Source organism: Lycorma delicatula, chromosome 8, assembly GCF_047948215.1.
Source record: "Lycorma delicatula isolate Av1 chromosome 8, ASM4794821v1, whole genome shotgun sequence".
NCBI classification, from domain to species: domain Eukaryota; kingdom Metazoa; phylum Arthropoda; class Insecta; order Hemiptera; family Fulgoridae; genus Lycorma; species Lycorma delicatula.
The window spans coordinates 47372001-47393645 of NC_134462.1; the positions used below are offsets into that span (position 1 = coordinate 47372001).

At 33.4% G+C, this 21645-nt stretch overlaps 1 protein-coding gene across 3 annotated transcripts in view; it reads right to left on the reverse strand.

Annotated features, from left to right (window-relative positions):
• The window catches only part of LOC142329152 (tRNA pseudouridine(38/39) synthase), a 47359-nt gene that overhangs the window by 15040 nt on the left and 10674 nt on the right, over positions 1-21645 (reverse strand). For all 3 annotated transcript variants that reach the window (XM_075373495.1, XM_075373497.1, XM_075373496.1), the window contains exons 3-6: positions 17700-17901; positions 11318-11527; positions 7879-8029; positions 3493-3643 (exon numbers count right to left, since the gene is read on the reverse strand). In XM_075373495.1, coding sequence (XP_075229610.1) covers positions 3493-3643; positions 7879-8029; positions 11318-11527; positions 17700-17901 — 714 coding nt within the window. The remainder of the gene's footprint in view (positions 1-3492; positions 3644-7878; positions 8030-11317; positions 11528-17699; positions 17902-21645) is intronic.

Here is a 21645-nt window from a genome sequence, read left to right on the forward strand (position 1 = left end):
AAATCTAAATTATCAAAGGAATCGTAGTCTGAAAGGAACATCTTCATAATTGCTTAAATAATAATAACTGCTTAGTACAAAGTTTTTTGCCCAATACATTTTTTAAGGATTCAGTATCACTCAGTAATGATACTGGACTATCTTGGGCTCATTTTGTATTGTTTAAAAAACGTTTACTCAATTTGGTGTACTTGGTGAAAAGTTATGCTCGGATAAATAACAAAAAAATATACACTGGTCGAATTGAAAATTTCCTTTTTAAAATCGATTAAAATTAACACAATTATTAAATAAATAGGCTTCCTTTTTTAAATTTTTTTTCTGTTTAGCCTCCAGAACCACCGTAAGGTATTATTATTTCAGAGGATGAATGCGGATGATATGTATGAATGTAAATGAAACCATCAAACGAGGTAAGATTAATGCCCAAAATTTATAAAATGACTACTTTTGAAGCAAAGTATAAATTAAACGAGACATTCAGTAGAAATGAAGATACGAATGTTTGGTTACAAAATTTGCTGCATTATATAGTACAACATAAAAAAAACTGTTTCTGAAAAATAATAAATAATCAAATGAGCCCGTTGTTGACATGTAACAATAAAAATAATTGTTGCTAAGGAACGACATGTTTTTATTTCACAGAAAATTTTCAACTATTTAGAGAAATATTAGCAATTTAATTTTGAGTAAAATTTTCATATATTGATTAAATTAAAAATGTTCAACAAAATTTTCATATATCGATTAAATTAATAATAATTTTCAGCAAAATTTTCGATATTGATTAAATTAATAAAATGCCCTGAGACAAAAATCAAGCACACTGGTTAACGTACCCTATCTTCAGGTTGCGTAGGTAAAATAAAATTATCAAGTAACTAAATTAAAAAAAAAATTATACCAATATATACCCAGTAAGTTAGTATATTTTCAAGGGTATTTAGATTTTAGTTATGTTTTAAGGAGTACATAATCTGAGGAGGACATACTGTATTAGCATAATATTGTATTGTTGAGAAAATATGAAGATTTATTGCTATGAAATTTTATATATAAATTGGAAATTTTTAAATAGTATAAGTATGATTTGATAGACTTATGGATAGAGTATTTATAAAATTAAAATTAGCTAATATGAGGGATTAACACAAAATCGATCATAAATCGCTAATTAAAATTGTCAAATAAATCATAAATGTCACAAAAGTACATTTTATTTCACATATACCACATTCCCAACACCACACCCAGCAAAACGTTCCGCAAAATCTTCCAGAACATCTTTGTCCTGCAAATACAACGTGCAGTGGCAGTAATAAGAAACATCAAAAATTACAAAAAGTGAAACATTACATAAAAACATGTGTCACAATAGTACTCCAAGTAGTAACGTAAGTTTTTTTTAGTATTTTTTTATGCAGCCTTGCATTATAAGTAATACATCAGTAATTTAATACTGATATGTTTATTTTATAGAAGTATAACTTTTTTTTAGAAATTTGGTGTATAATTTTTTAGCCTCCACAATCAACAACAGAGAAAACATTAGCGCAACATCATCCACGTCACGCATCTAAGGGACTGAGTAAAAAATGTTAAAGTTACAGTTCTTACAAATACCACCAACACCACCACAACTACGACTAAGCACTTCACCACCCAAAGGGACTGAGTAAAGAAATGTTAAAGTTACAGTTCTTACAAATACCACCAACACCACCACCACCACCACCACCACACAACAGCAACTACTACAACGACAACTAAGCACTTCACCACCCAAAAAATCACATTCTCAACAAACCAGAGTCTTACCACCCAAAACACCACCATCACCACACCTTAGTTCACCACCATCCACATCAAAAACTAGAGTAATTTTCAATGAAAACCGAACCACAATAATCCACAATCACCATTACCATCATACCCTCCACCACTACCACCACCACATCCATAATACTCCATCCCAGTAAAATACATCCACCACCTTCTGTATCAAAAACTAGAGTAATTTTCAATGGAAACCGAACCACAATAATCCACAATCACCATTACCCACCACCACCACCACCACCAACACCAGGGGTGCGTGCATCCTGACCACAGAAAGTCAGACTGAGACCTAATGGTGATCAGTGAGACAAAATAAATTAACTTTTCCAGAATTAAAAGGTTTTTGGACTTTTATAAGTTTCAGAATTTTTTAAAGGAGTTCAGAATCAACTCCAATCTGGTGCGTTACCAGGTGGCGGGTAGGGCAAGGCTCAGTAGATATACGGGGTAGGTGAGAAATAAAATACCACCTGCAAACCAAAATGATTCAAAATGCAGATCCTCGGAGTTCAAAAAACCCGATTTCCAGACTCACAGATAATGGACTGCAAAGGTTACAGTATTTTTAAAAGTGGAACAAACAGGAAAGTCTGCAAAGGGGCGAATATGCTGGGAATGGCATAAAGTAAGAAAGTTCTGGATTCTATAGAAGTAAAAGCAATAAGTAACAGTCAATGAAAGTTTTTTTAATCAAGCCCCCTCACCATCGACAAGGTCTCACGATTCATAGAGGGGGTTAAGGAGATGTGATAAGAAAATTTATAACACATAAAAAATGCAAAACTGAATAGAATTCAAAACCAAAAAATGTCAAATAAAAGGAGACACCAACATATTACATCATTGAAGTTGGCCTATCTTGAGTAATAACACATTTTTTTTGTTTTTTTTTTATATAATTTGTAGCAGACTGTAAAACCAGTTACCATTTGGAAATTCTGCATATCCAAACTGAAATTGGCCAATCTTGAAATTAAAATAATCTGAACGATAATTAAAACAAACCAGTAATAAATTAATTCAAATTGACAACAAAATTTTGTTATATTAAGTTTCCAGCAACTTTTAATACATAATAAAAAACTACAACAATACACAATGAAAAAGGCTATTAAAAATCTAGCAAGATTAAAATGGAAGATTAGGAAATCCTGCATCATTGCAACAAATTAATGGTAATTTTCTAGAAGTCATTTCCTTTCATTCTTGGATAGGAAATGGGAGGATATGGAATGGGGGAAAGGAGGATATCTTATCCCATAGGATATTTTCATGAACTTTGGTTCTATCTTGTTTCACAAGTGCAAAGCGCATTTTTTTATGTCATTTCAAACTATCTTCATATCACCTTTATTAATAAATACAAACAAGCTTTTATTCCCACCATTATGATGGTACAGATGGCATGATATGTATGCAAATCAAACTGCTGTAGTAACTGTATTTTGAATACATTTAGATGATTTTGTTTTTTTTGGGATGAATTGTTTTAGTTTTCAGCAACTAAACCGTTTATACCTAAACATTTTATAAAATTTCTTTTAAAATTTTCTTACTTTTAAATATACTTAGATATATTGTATAATTTTTTTATAAGAAATATTTTTATTTTATTTTACAGTATAATTTTATAATTGTAAATATTTTTACCTTGGATAATCAACAACATTTAACAGCTTTTCGACGATCTGTGGAGTTTCTCTATTTTCACCTATCATAAATAAAATACTCATTATACATCTAATCTGATGCCATAGGAAACCATCTGAAGTTATTTTCAGTACATAAATATCATATATATCTACAAAAATAAAAAAAAATAATTTTAAACAAGTACAGTCTTATTACACACATCTTTTATATATAAAGTGCATAAATTTAATATTTATATTTTTATAAATAGATATTTTATTAAATAATATCTGAATAAAGCAACTTATCCAGAATTTTTTTTTTGTTTGGTGGCGAAAAATGCCTGTGCGTTATTATCGCCCGGAATTTTGTTTAATAAAAAGGTAAAATAATAAAATTAAATAAAGTTTAAAACTAATATAAATTATATAATAAAAATTTAAGGTGACACAACCATAATCTAAACGGGAACGAACAAGGGAATAATAAAAACGTAACAAACATGACCAATCGGCTCCCCAATTGGTGTTACTAAGGACCCACATCATATCTAAAAGTTTGGAACATTTTCTCCTTAATTCCTTTATATGTTTGACCCAAGTAAGATGGCTATCAAAAATCAAACCTTGATTGAAACTTGACGTAAGGAGAGATAGCAATAAGCTCTCAGTTCAGAAAAACTTGCGGAATAAAAGGGTTTTATAGCCAAGAAAAGACTACACATTTCGTTTTATAGGATGAAAATGTGAAACCAGTAGTCCTGAACCAAGCCTCAAGGCGAAATATAGTGTTCTGTAGTAGTCGCTCTGCTGTGGGACTGCTGTGGAACGGCTCGCAATGTAAATAACAAAATCGTCAACAAATACAGAATGAGACAGGAGCCGTACACAATTGGTAATACTGTTTATGGCCACAGAAAATAAGGTGGCACTTAATATACACTACCTTGAGGTACTCCATTCTCCAAGACGACACTATCTGAAAGTGAATCGTCTACACGAACACGAAACATTTGGTGATTTAAGAATCCCCGGATAAAAGCAAGCATATTGCCCTTGATTCCCTATCCCTTGAGGGTGTTAAGAATACCACTTCGCCAGGCCGTGTCATACACCTTTTTTATATTGAAGAAGATAGCAACGAGATGCTTATCCAGAAGTGTTGTATGCTGCAAAATCATTGAAATAATCAAAATGGGCCTTTTAAGAAAAATCCAAAAGAAAAAAAAGGAAATTTTTAATGAAAATATTTGGCCCTATAAAGGATGACATGCACCTTATACATATATAAACTCTGACTCCATGAAATGTACAATATAATTTTAAAGAAATATTGCATGAGGAGATTGGCTTTCACAGGACAAATTTTAATGATGATTGAAAATAGAATTTCCAAGAAAATGCTTCTTTTTTATTTAAGAATTAAAACTAAAAGCATATATATACACCATGAACAAATTAGGAAAAGAAATTCTGAACTTACAAAATTAGTAATTAATCAAGAAAAAATTAAAAGAAATCTTGGAAAGTAGGGTTTTCTACAATGAAGAAACTCCATAATGGAATATTAGCAAAAGAATACAGAAAAAGGCCACTGAGAGACTTATAAAATCCGGTAAGAATGGAATAAGAGGGACGGTAAGAAAAATGTTAAACGTGGCCTTTAATTGGTCGAAACATGATAAAATTATAATCTTTCAACTTCATGGGTAAAAACAGGAAAGTTTCAAATAAATACAGTTAATAAAAATGTATTATCATGAAAGGTAATAAAAAAAAGTAATTCAAAGTAAATATTTACTTAACTAACTTAAAAGACCCCTGCTTTCACTGTAATCGAAAAAAATTATGGAAGTTCAAAACTTTGTTTTTCCAATATATATATATATAGGTGATAAATTAACAATTATAAACAATAATTTTTAATAAAGAAACAAGTTTTTTAATAGAAAAAAAAACCATAAAATTAAAATATTTGTAACAAAACTTGCTTGCTAATATTTTTGTAGAGATCAGTTTTCTTGTAATAACAGCACAAGGCACAAATTATACAAAAAAAATTGTTATTAAAAACATTATATAAAATAATTAAAAATCTTATAAATTTTATAAAATATATCTTATACAAAATAATAATTTAAAACTATGAAGAAAGTACAACAAAAAACATTAATACAATCACAAAATAGCATCTGTATGAACAGCCAAATGCAAAACAATATCCATTTTCAAAATTCATCACATACATGCATTTTCATAGAATAGTGAAAATTTGATTTTAGTGTAGTTGGGACTATAGTCAAATAGTAAAAAGGAATTTAAGAATGTAAATTAGTCAATAAAAGAATGTGAGTAGTCAAACTATGCATGTGATGTTAGGTTACACCAATCATTTAAAGGTTACTTATTTTTTTATTCTTTTGGTGATTACAGGCTCATGTCCAATGTAAAACGGCTTCATTATTATTGTTTTTGTGAAGAATATGAGATAAATTTTCTAGGATGTGAAAAATAGCCAATATAAACAAGATTTGAACCAGAACTTTCTGGATGAAAGTCAGAGACATTACCAAACTGGTATGCAGGTTATTATGTATAATACTAAGTGATGATTTATTTACACCACATGCTAATTAGCAATAACTAACAACAGCTGCTAACTAGCTAACTGGCAATACAAACAAAGAGCAGTTTGGTTATAAATATTTTGCCAATCCTAAATACAATAAGTTAAAAGGAAAATGGGCATTAAAGAATTGTAAAAAAAAAAAATGAAAAATTTAATATCAGATAAAAACATACTGTCGTATAATGAAATTTTGTTTGTCCAGCCCAAAATAATCTGGATGTCTAGTTCATGTGCACTGATTTTAGCATCAATTTCCTTTATATTTTACTACCTTAAAAAACAATTACTTGAATGAACTGAACACAGCAAAAAAAAATAAAATAAAAAATAAACAGATTACTTAATTTCTGAATGGTAGTCAGAAAGCCAGAATGTTTAGTATAACTTGACTGCAGCTAAAATTATTTATTATTTTGATGATAAATACTGTGCTGTTGTCCGATATCCCTACACAATGAAAGTTGTGCATGCTTCACAATGGTCAGTGTCAACGTGTCATTTAATTTCTTCCCAATCATACCACCTTGAAAAGTTCATTGTATCCTGTTGGCTATTTTAAATACAAGCAGTATGGTTATTCACTTGCAACTGTGTTGCCTAGTGTTTTCATTTGCATTCTATTACTATTATGTATTAAATATGTTTAGAATGAAATCTCAAAGAGCAGGAAAGTAGTTTCTTACTGTGAACAAAAAAGGAAGCAATAAACAGGATGGATAGATATCACAGACTATTCCTGCAGAATAATGTATCAAAAAATTGATACAATATTTTTCTGGTTAGTGCAGGAAGAGAACAAAGGTTCCAAAATCAGACTTAATACTGCAAAAAAGATAGGTGTAAATAACGATTTGCCAAATGAGGTACTGAATTTTACTTTTATTCAGAGTAAAAAAGGAGGAAAACACATCAAGGCATATGCCATCTAGTAGTAACTTTCTTGAAGTGCATTGTCCAATAAATATTTTAAAAGTGCGTTAAAAAGAAATTATTTCATCAGAACATGATCATTGGATGCTTCCTAACACTGTTAGTTCCATGATTATTAGATGTTTTACACTGGATGCTAAGGGTAGCATAATCAGTGTAAAACATCTACATCCAGTGTAGCTGGATCATGTCAGCTTCTGAACTGGATGAATCTGCAAAGCATACATTTGGTCTTCTCATAATAAGAAATAGAAATGTTCCAGAGCTTTGAAAAATGAATGATTCAGAAGCTTTCCATTAAAAAAAAGTGGCTAGGTAGACAATCTGATTTTGAAAAACTGGTTATGTTAATAACCATATTAAAATATAAATCAGTTATATAAAACATAACTAATTTATATATATAAACTATATACCCTTGAAAGTATGTTGTCATTTAATGAGAATACATCATATCTGGGAGTTGAAGAACTGAACAGTGGAGATTAATTTTTTGCTATCTAGCATCACATAATTATTATAACCAATGAATCAGAATGCTAGAAAATATCAAGTGGGTAAACAGAAAACAACAGCTACTAAACAAATTGATTGAAGAAGAGGTAGGGTAAGGATTGATAACATTTTTCTGAATCTATAAATGTAAAAATGTTATTTATATATTAACAACTGCTTGAGATCATGGCTGATAAAACACTAAAAAGTAATAGAAAAAACTTAAGCCCAATGTTAGTGCTTCCACACAAGTTATTGACCAAGTCCATACAAAAGGATACATACATACATTTATTAAGTATATATATTTATTTAAACTAAATATTGTTCAGTAATTAAAAACACTATTACCATCATCATCCTTTGTATCTGATGATACATTATCGATACAAGCTGATAATATTTTTCTAACAAAATTGATTATACCATTACCAACATCCATTTTACATAAATTTCTAAAATCATGTTCACCAACCATCTTCGATGCTGCTTCTTCCATTGCCTATGTAAGACAGAAAATTAAGTACATTAATACTATATTTATAAATAAGATATAATTAAAAGCAACATGAGGGTTTATCATTAAACCCCTGTGATTGTGGACAATCTTTTGCATTATTCCACAGCTATTAACAATCTAATCTTTATAAATATTAACAATGTTTCATTTTACTTTATAAGGCAGTTGTATCCAATTTCCTAGGTGCTGCATGCTAAGTAACTATATCAGTCATTCCTCTCAAACATTGGGGAATAACGTGTACGAAAAAATGTATATTATAAAATCAATTTCATTTCCCATAATTTTTATGCTTCTAAGCCAATCTTTTACAAAGATAAGCACAGTGAAATGTCAAAAACATTAATTTTAAAAAGAGTAAAGCTGGTAGTCAAAATTCTAACAGTAATATGTTACATCCATGGAAAGATTTTGTAATAGAATTTTTGGCATTGTAAATAAATTTTTTGAATATCTGTTGAAAAAAAGCCCAGAGCTCTCACTTGAAATATTACCAACATGTTTTAAAATTTAATGTTAAACCAACAGACTTGAATCGTCCTTGAGAAAGATCCTTTAAGATGCATACTGAACAAGGAGAAAACCAAGATAAAAAATATAGAAACATAAAAACAGTTCATAATGAATTAACAGAAGAAAAAAAGTAATAATATAAAAATGCAACTTAAAAGGTATGCAGAAGAAAAGCAGCTACGGAAACTTTACAACATTCTAAATAAAGGTGTTACTGGGAAAAGGAAATAAGGTACAAAAATACCAGTGTATAAAGCAGACCTAAAGGACAATAGTAGTAATTAAATAAATAAGAAAAGAAATAAATTAAATGGCTATAGTAATTAACATGTATCAGGTCTAGCTGACTGAAAGCTGTCCTGCAACAGTAAGACAAAAAGAGAAATGAGAGAGAGGTATGAGGTAGACAACTTTAGCAATTTGATTTCTATCAGAATTTAAAAAATTCACAACTATTAATTTATAACTCCAGATTAATATATCCTGTACACTATAAATTACATTTAAAACTTTTAAATAGATAAAAAAAAAACATTCCAGGGGACAAAGTGAGGCAACTTATGGAAAAAGAAAATCCCTTTCGGCACAATGGAAGGTGGGGGTAGATTTCATCGGTGCTAAGTAGGGGGATAAAAAAGATATGCTCCTTAAAGTTAAGAAAAACTTCCAATTTACTCATGACAATGGCTGTATGTAACAAAAGTTTCACATGTTCAGCATACAATAATATCTTCTTACAATGTAGCAATTGTATCTTCTTACAATTCCAGTAAAAATTTGGTCGTCCCTTGCCATAAGGGGTGGTCATATCAAAAATTGTTTCAGACAAACGTTTTAAGTAATGTTTAGAGGACTAACGACCATTTTAAACCAATTTGATACTGTGCCTATTCACAGCATCGAATAAGTTTAAAGGAGGTATGATTTTTTTTTTGTCTTACCACGGGTGGAAAAAGACATTGATATTAGAAAAAGATATTGGTGATATCAGAAAACTTTACTTAGGTAAGTTTTAGGCCTTTATCCAAAGAATAGTAGGAGCTTTAAATGAATTTGATATTTTACTTAGTAAGAAAGTTATATTTAAGAAAGATATTTTGTTTTTTCGAAAAATCTCCCCATTCAACCTCCATGGTTTGATTTTGCCCATTAACGAACTTGACTGAAATTTTGGATCATAAGTGAAATATATATATATATATAAAATGTATATACAAACTTTTGAACTGACGGTGGTTTTGGGGTCTGGGAGATGTAAAAGGCAAAGATACGAGGTGTGTGAGAAAAGAAATGAGACTGACATTTACTTACCAAAGCTTTTATTTTTTTTTCAAACAACAGTATTATCCTCTTCAAAGTAGTTCCATTGGGCAGCTATACACCGGCGAAGTTGTTGTTCCCATTCCTGATAGCAGCGCTGGAAGGCTTCAACTGTTAGGGCTTTTAACTGGTTGGTCACAAGTCTTTTGAATGTTCTCCAGAGTTCCAAAATGACGTCCTTTTAAGACATGTTTCAATTTCGGGAAAAGGAAAAAGTCAAAAGGACTCAAATCAGGTGAATAGGGGGGTTGTGGAACCATAGGAATGGGTTTTGAGGTCAAACATTCTCTGATGGAAATGGCTGTGTGACATGGGAAATTGTCATGATGAAGCATCCACTTGTCTGCAATGTCTGGTCTTACACGAATCACTCTTTTCCTGAGTCTTTCGAGGACACCTTTGTAAAACACTTGGTTGACAGTTTGTGCTGGAGGTACAAATTCTTTAAGCACTATACCCCTACTGTCAAAAAAGCAAATCAGCACGGTTTTGATCTTTGATTTGCTCATTCGACATTTTTTCTGTTGAGGAGATGACGAAGTGTGCCACTCTTCGCATTGACTTTTTTTTTCAGGATCGTACTTAAATATCCAGGATTCATCACCTGTAATCACAAAATTGAATTCTTGGTCATTGTCAATCCTCTCAAGAAGATCAACGCACATGTTTCTTCGACTGTCCTTCTGTTCCGTCATTAGGTTTTTTGGCACCGATTTTGCACAAACCTTTCGCATGTCCAAATTTGATGTACAGTGAAAGTGTTTAAATTTAACTGTTCACTCATCATCCTTATTCTTCAACGATGGTCTGATCTCACAAGAACCCTCACACGCTCAACGTTTTCGTCAGATTTTGAAGTTGAAAGTCTCCCTGAGCAAGGTTGATCTTGTGTTCTTGGCCTTCCAAAAATGATTTGTGCCAGTGGAAAACTTGTGCTCTTGATAAGCAATGTTCTCCATAGGCCTGTTTCAACTTTTCAAAGATCACACTCACGGATTCCCCAAGTTTAACACAAAACTTGCACAACGTTGCTCTAAATTCCAATGCTCCATTTTCATAAAAAACAACAAAAACACAACTTCACTGATGGCGCTGTCAAAAATAATGTGCTGGCTGAACGGAGTTGAAACTCGAACTGAGCATGTGGAAGGGATGAACAAACTGGTGTAGTATAGACTGGAGTATGTCAGTATAGACTGGTGTAGTATGTCAAAATTTTCTGGAAGTCGAATCATGGTACTCATTACAATAGGTAGCTTTCTTATGAAATCTACCTAAAAGCTTAATTTGAGAGAAAGCATCTTTGAAGAATGGTAAAAATCACTGAATTTTTTCTGTAGAAAGTATATAGAAAAACCTGAAAACTGTACAAACCAAGAAAATATAAGAGAGAGAGCATGATGATGAAGAAGGAAAATGGATAACAATTATACTCACTTTGATATTAAGCTGTCCTTTAATAAAGTAGTACTTATATGTTCTTGATACACAATTATATCTGGCACTACATTTATCTGGTACAGGACACCATGAAAGAATTCTTATGTCATTGGGTAAAACTGAATTCAATATTCTACAATATGGAAACTCATCAGCATCATCAACACTGTCACTATTGACTTTAGATCTGACATCTAATGAAACTACCTAAAATGTAAACAAACAAAATAAGTATCAGTAACCTATCACAACACTTAAGTACTATTTTCACACCCACATACACAAACAAACAAAACCACTCAATATATATCCACAAACATTCACACTATTTTCACCATTCACATGAAGTATGTGTTACTAGGTTGACACTCTCTGTTACCGGATCGAGTGGTCTGAATTTCCAGCGATCTGAATTTTGGATGAAATCACAAACAATTTGAAAACGGTTGGTTCTAGCGCTTTGAAAAAATTTTTTTACTACCTTTAGAAAAGTCCCATCCGATCTCATTAGCGACCATCAACTGGCAACATCAGGTTACCCCATAGGGTGTTATTTTGCAGGCAGTGTGTGGGGTGCTCTTATAATTAATCTGCAACTGTTTATATGATTTTAAAGATTCAAAAAGGTACGTGATAGTAGATTGAAGGCTAACATTGAGCTATTTTATAATATTGTATAAACTACTCATGTTTCGCACGGGTCATCAAAAAATATTATCTCAGGAACTGTAAGTCAGATTTAGAAGATTCAAACGCATTCTTAATCTGTACCGGCTATGGAATAATACGGTTAAACTTGCCACGCTTCACACTGGTCACATAAATATAATTCTATATATCTTGATAATCAAGTGTGCGTTTAAAAAGAATTCAAACATTTTAATCTGTACAAGCTATTTTATAAAACTGCATAAACTACCCATGCTTCACATCTTTTATATTTTTATATCTAAAGAACTGTGATAAGTAATATATTTAGTAAGTTTGCATGTATGTGTGTGTGTGTGTGTGAGAATAAGAGTTTTACTTAAGAACGATCCTGATCGTTGTGGCTGTTGCACTGGAAAACAGCAATTGACAGACAAGGTGCTAGTCGAGGCTTGTGCACCTAGAGTTCACAGATGCGCGGGACATGTACTGTCTGCGAATGCTAAGTTCTGCATGCGACACCAAAGCGTTAGGTATGTTTTTTGTAGGCTCCATGAAATTTATATTTTGTTTACAACTTTTACAATTTACTACACTCATCCTTCTTGAATGTTTTTTTGTACGGGTTGGATTTTTGTTTTGTGCTAATAATTCTACGGTGTGACTCTAAGATTTTTAAATATTTAAGGATTTTTGACTGGTAAGAAGCCTCTAGGCTATCCCAGTCATTAGGTTAGTAAGTGGTTGTTTTGTTGAACCACCCTTACTGGGACTGGGCTTGGCTGTATTATATTTTGTTTGTGTTGTTTTATTACTTATTTATTTCTGTTGTTTTGTTCCTTTGTTTAATATTTTGTTTCAGATATCTATTGCTAGGTGGACATCTTGTTTGTTAATTTGTTAGCCTGTCACTGGCTCTGGTTTGTTTATGTTTATTATATGTAGTTGATTTATCTGTTATTCATTTATTTTGTATTTGTTTTGAATACGAACAAGATGTCTGACAGGAATAAGACCAGGCAGGTAAAACCTTTTGGTGATGTGGTATCCGAGGTTCAGTACGATGACGGTTTCTTCATCGTTATCTGGTGATAGGGGCTGAATGCTGGACCCTCAGAGGTCCCTGCTCACGGGAATAAGGACTATGTGGTCCAAGATTTCCAGAGGGCTATTGGCAGTGCTGGGAGATCCAGTCATCTTTTAAGAGCTTTTCATGAACATTATGAGGCAGCATTGCATGTGTTAAGAGGGTTCCAGTGGGACCAGTAAAAAAACCTTACATGAAGTGGTTGAGAAAGAGTTAAAGGAACTTAAAGTGATCATGACTGCTTTGATGAATGGTTATGAGACAGTTGTGACTAAGCCTCCTGTGGTTAAGGAGGTTGTTAATGTTCCTACTCAGGTGCCACAGTCAGTGCAATCACAGTGATGTAGTGAAGTACTTAAAGGAAAGCGTGAGGCTAGTTTATTTTGTAAGCAAACTGAGGTTCTTGGGAGGATGTTCATAGACTTTTCTTCGTGCAGGGTTAGAGAATACTTAGATGTCCGGTGCAGCTTCAAGTGCTGCCAATTTGGTCAGATTGAAGTGCTGTCATTCAAGTGCTGTCATTTGGATCCTCAGATTCTGGTCCGAGTCCAATCCTCATTGGTGCTAAGTCACATTTCAATGCTATCATATTTGTGGCATAGTGGCCTCACCGATGTTAATGGTGAGTTGGTTGAAAGCTTTATAGTCCACATGGTCTGCAGATTTTGAATGAACCTGACAAGTTGCCCACCTATGTGGGTATGGTGGATGGGAGTTGGTTGTTTGGTGGAACGAACATTGATGTTACCATTGTAGGTAGATCCCAGCCAATGTTTGTAACTGGAGAGTGGTTGATGATTGTTCAAGCAATCATTGGTTAATTGTTTATGTGATTATTGGTGGTTTGTGTGATCATTACTGATGTAACATTCCAGTTCAGCGGAGTTGGCTTCTGCACAGGTATGCAGATTGGAAGAAGTTTGTTGATCTTTTGTCAGCCAGACTTGGCATTTTAGATCAGGATCTGAACATGACTGGCCAGAGGACCTGGCAGAGAGATTAACAGTGACTTTTAAAGATCCCGCTGAGTACTCAATTTCCCACAGTTCTGGTAGAAAGGTTGGCCCCTTACTGGGATACAGAGTTATCTAATATGAAGAAAGTTGTCTGTTGGCAAGAAGTTATTTAAGGGAGGCAAAAAGAATCCAACTGTTAATTCATCATATCAGCTCCTGATGTTACTACTGGTTACTGGTAAGGTCTTTGAAGTGTTATATCTTTGTTCAAATGAGAAGCTGGCCTTGCAAATTGCAGCTGGCCTTGCTGATGGAAAACCAGTTTGGGTTTCAACCCGGAAAAGGCACTGAGGTTGCCATATGTCATGTGATGTTAGTCAGTGAAGCGGAATATGTCTTGGGGATCTTCCTGGACATTTCCAGTTTAACAATAAAAAAAAAAAAGTTCAGTGTTTAACAATCTGCAGTGGCCCCTGCCATTTTCCAATTACAGAACCAGGATGCACTGAAAATGAACTGCAGAGGTGTTGCAAAGTTATTTCAGTCATCGTGATGTGTTGCTCTGTAAGGGCAGCCATGAAGTAGAAAATACACTGACTAACGGTTTGTCCCCAAGGATGTATTTGGGTGCTCTCTTGTGGGTGATGGAGTTTAACTCTCTTCTGCGACTAAGGTTGCTCAATGGGTGTCTTGTTGTGTCTATGTGGACGATGGGCTCCTGCTGGTCGAAAAATGCTCACAGATGGTAGAGTGCAGGGCCACTTGTGCATGCAGGGGGCTTCAGCTGTAGGCTCATCAACACAAGGTGACTTTCAATCTGGAGAAGACCACGATGATTCTCCTCAAAGGCCGCTTGATAGAAAGTTGGCAAGTTTGAGTATAGATGTCAGGCCATCGAATAAAATACAGTCAGATTCAGAAGTACCTCGGGGTGTATCTTGATGAGAAATTTCAATTCAAGAGGTACCTTCAATACGTTGAAGAAAAGGCCTGTAATGTCTTTTTTGGGATCCAACATGTGGTCAATCTGGATTGGAGTCTCAAATTTATGACCCTAAGCATCCTGTACAAGGGTGTGTGCAAAGCAATTATGTTGTATGCTGCACCAGTTTCGGCTGATAGGATGAAATTCTGTAATTATAGAAATATACTATTGAGGGCCCAATGACTATTACTGTTGACGGAAACAGGTTGTTACTGGATTGTCTGATGGGAGGTGGTCTTGGTGATTGTGAGTGAAACCGGCTGATATTCTAACTCTTGAGAGACAGGAGTGGTATGTTGCTAGGAAGTTGGGTGAGTTTACTTCTGAAAAGATTCGGGATATCAAGAAACATGGTTATGATATATGGCAGGCTAAATGGGATGAGACTATTGATGAGCGTTATACACACTATCTCTTCCTAGACATTAGAAGCTTGCAGGGTGCCTCATGGGTAGACTGGCCATCAGTAATTCATAGGTGGTTTTTGTGTCGGCATATGGCAATTGCAATTAAATAAATATTAAATTTAAATAATACTTGTGCGTGCGTAAGTACGTGTTACTGCAAGAATATGATTGGTACAATACATAACATTTATATATGTTTAATAAAGCTTGTGTGTGTGTGTGTGTGTGTGTGCGCAAGTGTGTGTGTAAACACCTCCCTCACCAAATCGCGCTAGTTTGTCAGAGGACGGTTTCTCCATCAGATTATAGCACAGGCCTCAGGAACTTTCATCCGATTAAGTATTGACAAACGCAGTTTTTTTTTTGTTCGGGTTTTTTGTGGGCAAAGACCGCTTTGGTGTCATCATCGCCAAGAATAAAATTTTATGGAAGAAAAAAATAAATAGCTAAAAAAAACTAGAACTACCTTAAAAACTTAAACTAAAAAAAAACTTTATCTTCTTAAAAAACACTTAAAATTAATAGCCGTAAAACTAAAATTAAAATCGAGCGTAAAACTAAAAACGCAAAATTTAACTAAAAATAAAAAAGAATTTAATAAAGTCCAACAGAGGTGTAAAGAGTCCCAACTCAGATAACAGGAGATTACATAAAAAACTAAACCTAGGTTAAAAACTAAAATATTACAAAGCTAAAACTTAACTAATAACACAGATGTCACTAAAAAAAATCTTAAAACTAATATCACTAAAAGAATTAAATATAACTACCATCACACACAAAAAACTTAATAACAAATAAATGCAACTATAAATATAAATTATATAAAACTATATAAAATAAATTTTAACGAGCTCCGGTGTAAAAGGCTCCTTCTCAGATAACAGACTAATGTAGTGAAAGAAAAACTCTTTTATGTCATTAGCTGAGCGTTTAAAACATCTACACTAGATAAGTACTGTTTTATTTATTTTCTTCTTCATTATTATCTGGTTGCATTACCCTACCCAAATAGAAATAGAAATAAAATTTCATGTTGTAGCAACAATGGTACGTTGAGATATTTATTATAAACTGTTGATAGGTATTTGGTCTTTTTTTGTTGAGTCTCAGGCCATACTGCGGGAATGGATAGTTTCATGTCTGTACTTGTATAGGAGTTCGTCTTTGTTGTTAACAGCTATCACAGTAGTCGTTAGCATAGAATAGCGTCCATGGCACTGCCTTCTGCAGATCAGTCGTCACCTGACCATGACAAGTTCGAAAAGCAGTGTGACAGTGCTAATCCCTGGTGGATGTCGACAGTGATGTGAAAATCAGCAGTCTTGCCGGCGGCGGCTTGGGAAAAGCTTGTTGGTGAGGTATAGAGCAACTGCATAACCTTGACATCTCTCAGAGATGCCATGCTGTCACAGTGATAGCTAGGTAAGGCCATGTGGTACTAGGTCAGACGCTTTCTCCAATTCAAGGAAAGACAGGTGCACTGGCTTCTGCTTCTCGCGGAGCTTTACAATGAACAGACGTTTGGCGTGAATTTTGTTGAACAAGTTGCACTCCAGATAAAGCCGCACTGGTTACTGGGCAGCTGCACAATGTCAGGGATCTGAAGATCAAGGACACGCTCTAGGATCTTCATTAGGTGGTTGAGAAACGAATAGGTATGCCGACACCATTGTTCCTGCTGTTGCCAGCATAGTGCAGCTTGTAGCCACAAGCAATGTCCGGCACCTTCTTCCTTTTCCCCTTTGTTTCTTGTATGGCACAGAAAAGTCAATACAGTTTGAGAGCTGTGCTTGCTCGTTCTATCACGATGTCATGTGGCCAATGTTGAGTGTTGCTAGTCAAGTCTTGGAGGCCCTTGGGGCCCTCTGAGCTAGTTTGTTTATCCAGTGACCTAGCCTTTAAAAATGTTTTGCAAGAAACATTTTTCAGAATTTTGTGCAGAAGTTATCGTACATATCAAAGAATATAACTGAAAATGAGAGAATATAATGTGAACACTAGATTAAATTATTATTAAAAATAATTTTAAGACATTTAATTTTTTTTGGAAAATATTGTGTAATTTAAATGCTTGTAATTAAACAAATAATTTTTTTCTACTTTTTCTACACATGCAATATTCATACAACTTTACAATAATAACATTAACTTTATTTCTACAAAACTTGTTTAATATGTCTGTAAAAATAACATAAATTTCATATTTTAAACTTTGTTACGCTTCCTGATACATTTAGCTAAAGAATCTAAGCATTTACAGCTAATGCAATAATGTAATTATAATATGATATACCTGAGAATAACCACTGACTCCCTTATCAGTGCGGCCACACCGGTGAAAATTACAAGACTGTCTATCCTTTATAAGACATGTTTTAGTTAGTGCATTAAACAGATGTTCTTCAATGGTATTGTCTGTTTCTTCCTGAACAACTAACCCTTGGTAATCCCAACCAAAATATAAAAATTTAATGAAGATATGACGTGTATTACACCTATGGACAAATAATAATAATAATAATAATAATAATAATAATAATGTATATAATATACTAAACTGGCATAATAAAAATAAAACCATAAAATTTTGTTCATTCATACTCCATAGATCTAAACCTTAAACAAGTCTGGAAAAGTAAACAGTCTGCAGCAATTTACATATGTATATGGTCGACATCAGTGGTAGAGCGGTAGCATCTCTGCCATTAATCTTAATGGTTCAGGATTTGAATTTTTTGTATGCTACAAAATTCATCTATCGGTATGAAACTATAATTGTATAATTAGGAGTAAACTTATTTACAAAAAAAAAATTATGTATGCATGCTCTGTAGCGGTATGGGTAAATGGTATAGTTCACTTGGATATTTCTACATGAGACAATCCCAGGAATGGATAAAGGTATTTTTTTACGGCTGTGTCTGCACTCAAATAACTTTGATTTACAGAGAAAATCAATTCTTCATGGTGTCGAAGGTTAAGCTTATAAAACAAAAAGCATTATCAGTAAATAGTTATTCTGCATAACTATTTTTCATTAGTCAGAAGACAAGGTTGGCACCACTGTACAGAGGGGTTTCTGAAGTTATCCAGCTTGTAGATGTCTTGAGGAAAAGAGTGCTTGTTTACCAACATATTTCTTCTACTGGTAAATCTTTTTCCACCCTCCCCTACTTTGACCTCTTCTTCCACATTCGGATGAAAGTCAGGCCTTGCAGTATCTCATGTTGAGGACTGAGACCTTAACATGGCTGTGCATTCTTGGTGTAATCTGAAGGAAAGATGCTGTCCATAAAACCTTCCTACACAACGCCCAAGAAGCCTAATGGCTGCTTGACGGCACCTTTTGGACGAGGCCAAAAGATCTCTCAATCCCTCCTAAAATACAATATAATATGCATAAACAAATAAATAAATGTATAATAAATATGTACTCATATGTACATCAGGTACCATAACTGAACTGTTGTAGAGTGATATACCAATCAGTACTGAAAAAGGTTCACCCATTCTTAAGAAATTCAAACATCCAATAGCTGACTTACTAAAAAGGATGAATGAAGTATTCCTATTGCCTTCTTTACTTAACTACACATCTGTATATCAGAATGGCAAGTCCACTATGATGCAGATCACAATCAGCCCTACAAGTGGCACTTTGACTCTATTACAGGTTGAATAATGAATAACATACTGTAAAAGAAAACAACTCTGCTGAATAGTGGTGCTTGTACTCAACATGTTACAACAATAAAAAATACTGAAACAGATGTTAATAACAGATTAATGAAACCCATCCTAAGTAAAACACTAAATACACAATCCACTCAGTAGATATACTAATATATATGTTAGAATTATATACATATGTATAATATTCCCAAACAATAAAAAATAAATATTAAATTATTTAATATAGACACAAAACATAATTTGCTATGTTTGTATATCAGTATATATACTGATATTTAATACTAGGATAACACACACTATCACAAAAAAAGAGAGTGATGTCACCTGTGGAATTTTATTTTTAAAGTTGTTCCATAAATATTTTCTCATAGTTTTTTCAAAAGTTTGAGTTAAAAATGATGAAACAAATAAATGTAATACTAAAGTGTGTAGAATACAATTTTTAACTTGTTCCAGTAATTAAGTTCATAACTGAGTGACAGGCTAAATGTTTGGCAAACAGTTAGTTGACTGGTGGACAGTATTATAAAATTTCATGCAGTTCTAGACTTCTGATTATTTTTTAAACTGAATATTAAGGTCTTGTTAAATGTGAATAACGATAAATGATGAAATTACCAAAGTGGATTACAGTAATTAATTTTTCAATGTTAATAAATAAAAAAATGTTTACAGAAATTACCTCTACAGCTAAATATTACTTTTATTATTTGTTTTTATGTAAAGGTTTACATTTCTGTATGCAATAAATAAATATTTTTACCCCACATGGTTTTTGCTATTCCCTTTTTGGATGCCTCCCCATGTAGTGGATAAGAGAATGCTCACCAGATATGGTGAATACCAAGGAAATAAAATACTTGGGGCAGATCAAAAATAGCAAGGACACATCTGTTCTCCATGTTAGGAGCAGTGATCTAACAGTGTCTGCACTCTATGTTAGGAGTGGTCATCTAACATGGAGATGGCAGTAGTAATCTCCACTTTAGCAGTGGCTGCAACATTCTCTCTGAGGCTAACAACTTCAATCATACTCTCGGATTTGAGAATTTGGATGTCCAAAACTAAACTTTCAACAGTTAAGCACGATGGTGGAAAAACTGAAAGGATATTGTGATAACCAGAAATCCACTATTGCTGGAAAGAGCAGTATGGGCAAGATCCTGGAGAGCCCCAATCCCCATGCACAAAGGAATCCTTCTGGAATCCTAAACACAAATGTTTTCTGGCAACAATAAACAAACTCTTTGTTCAAGAATGGTAAACTTAATAATCTAGTCGGCTAAAAAATACTGATTGCAGCCATATAAGAAACTGGGTATCTAGAGATGACAACCACTCTGAATCTAAGAATTTTTGAATCTGAAAAGGTAAACCTGGAATAGTAATAATGACACACACTTCATTTGGGAACTGCCTTCTTTGCAAATAAAAGTATAATCAACTCAATCACAGAATTAAAATCTCCGAAAGGCTTTCACTTTTAACAGTAAAATGTGCCAACAAAATGTACACAGTAATTAATGCACATGCTCCCATTAATGAAAACAGGAGAAACCCGCAGAAAGTTGAGAACTTCTGGGAACTTACTTGAAGCAGAAATGTATAAAATCCCACAAAACAATAAGATCCTTTTAGGCAATTTCAACACCTAAAAAATTATGATGACACACTTAAAAAGAACCCCCAGAATATGAAAACATGGTGGTCCCCATGTAAGAAAATCCGTAAATTTCATATTGATCATGTGGCCATTTCAAAAAGAACATTCAGGAAATCATGAATATTAAAATGAAGAAAGAACTTAATGTCGACTCAGATCACTAGCTCACCACAACCAAAGTGAAATTCATCCCTTAGAATAAGAAGGTTAAGGCCAAAAATAAAATTCACATAATAAATACCCAAAAATAGCTACAAAATAAGCGATGGTTCCAAGAAAGACTGGTAAACCTTAACTTCCCAAAATTGGGAAGACTTGAAAAAATATATAGTAGAAACTGCACATGATATAGCATACACACCAAGGAAATGGAGGCACAGATAGCAGAATCAGGAGTGTGACGATGCATTAGAAAAGAGACTGAAATCCTGGAAGCACTAGTATGCTAATAAAATGCAAGAAAATCTTATTGAATTTAGACTACAAACAGCAAAAATCCTAAAAACATGAGGAAAAACGATCTCCTTGACCAAATTAATCAAGGCTTCCAAACAAATGGCAGTGGAAAACACTATAGCATCCTTAAGCAGAAGTTAACCAAATACACTTCTCCAAGTCTCTGCTTTAAAAGGAAGAATGGAGAGGTGGCAACTAACAACGAGAACTGTAAAATCATGGTGGAATATTTTTAGAAACTATTCAATTGTGAAGAACCAGAGGAAAGAGTCAGCACCACCAGCTCTGGAAGAAATTAAGGACATAATGTAAACCCCAAAAAATAACAAAGTGTGCGGTGAAGACACACCGCACACAGCAGAAATATGCCATTGAGAATACAATCTGCTTGCTGTAAAGAATGCTTACAGAGATTTGGGGAAAAAGA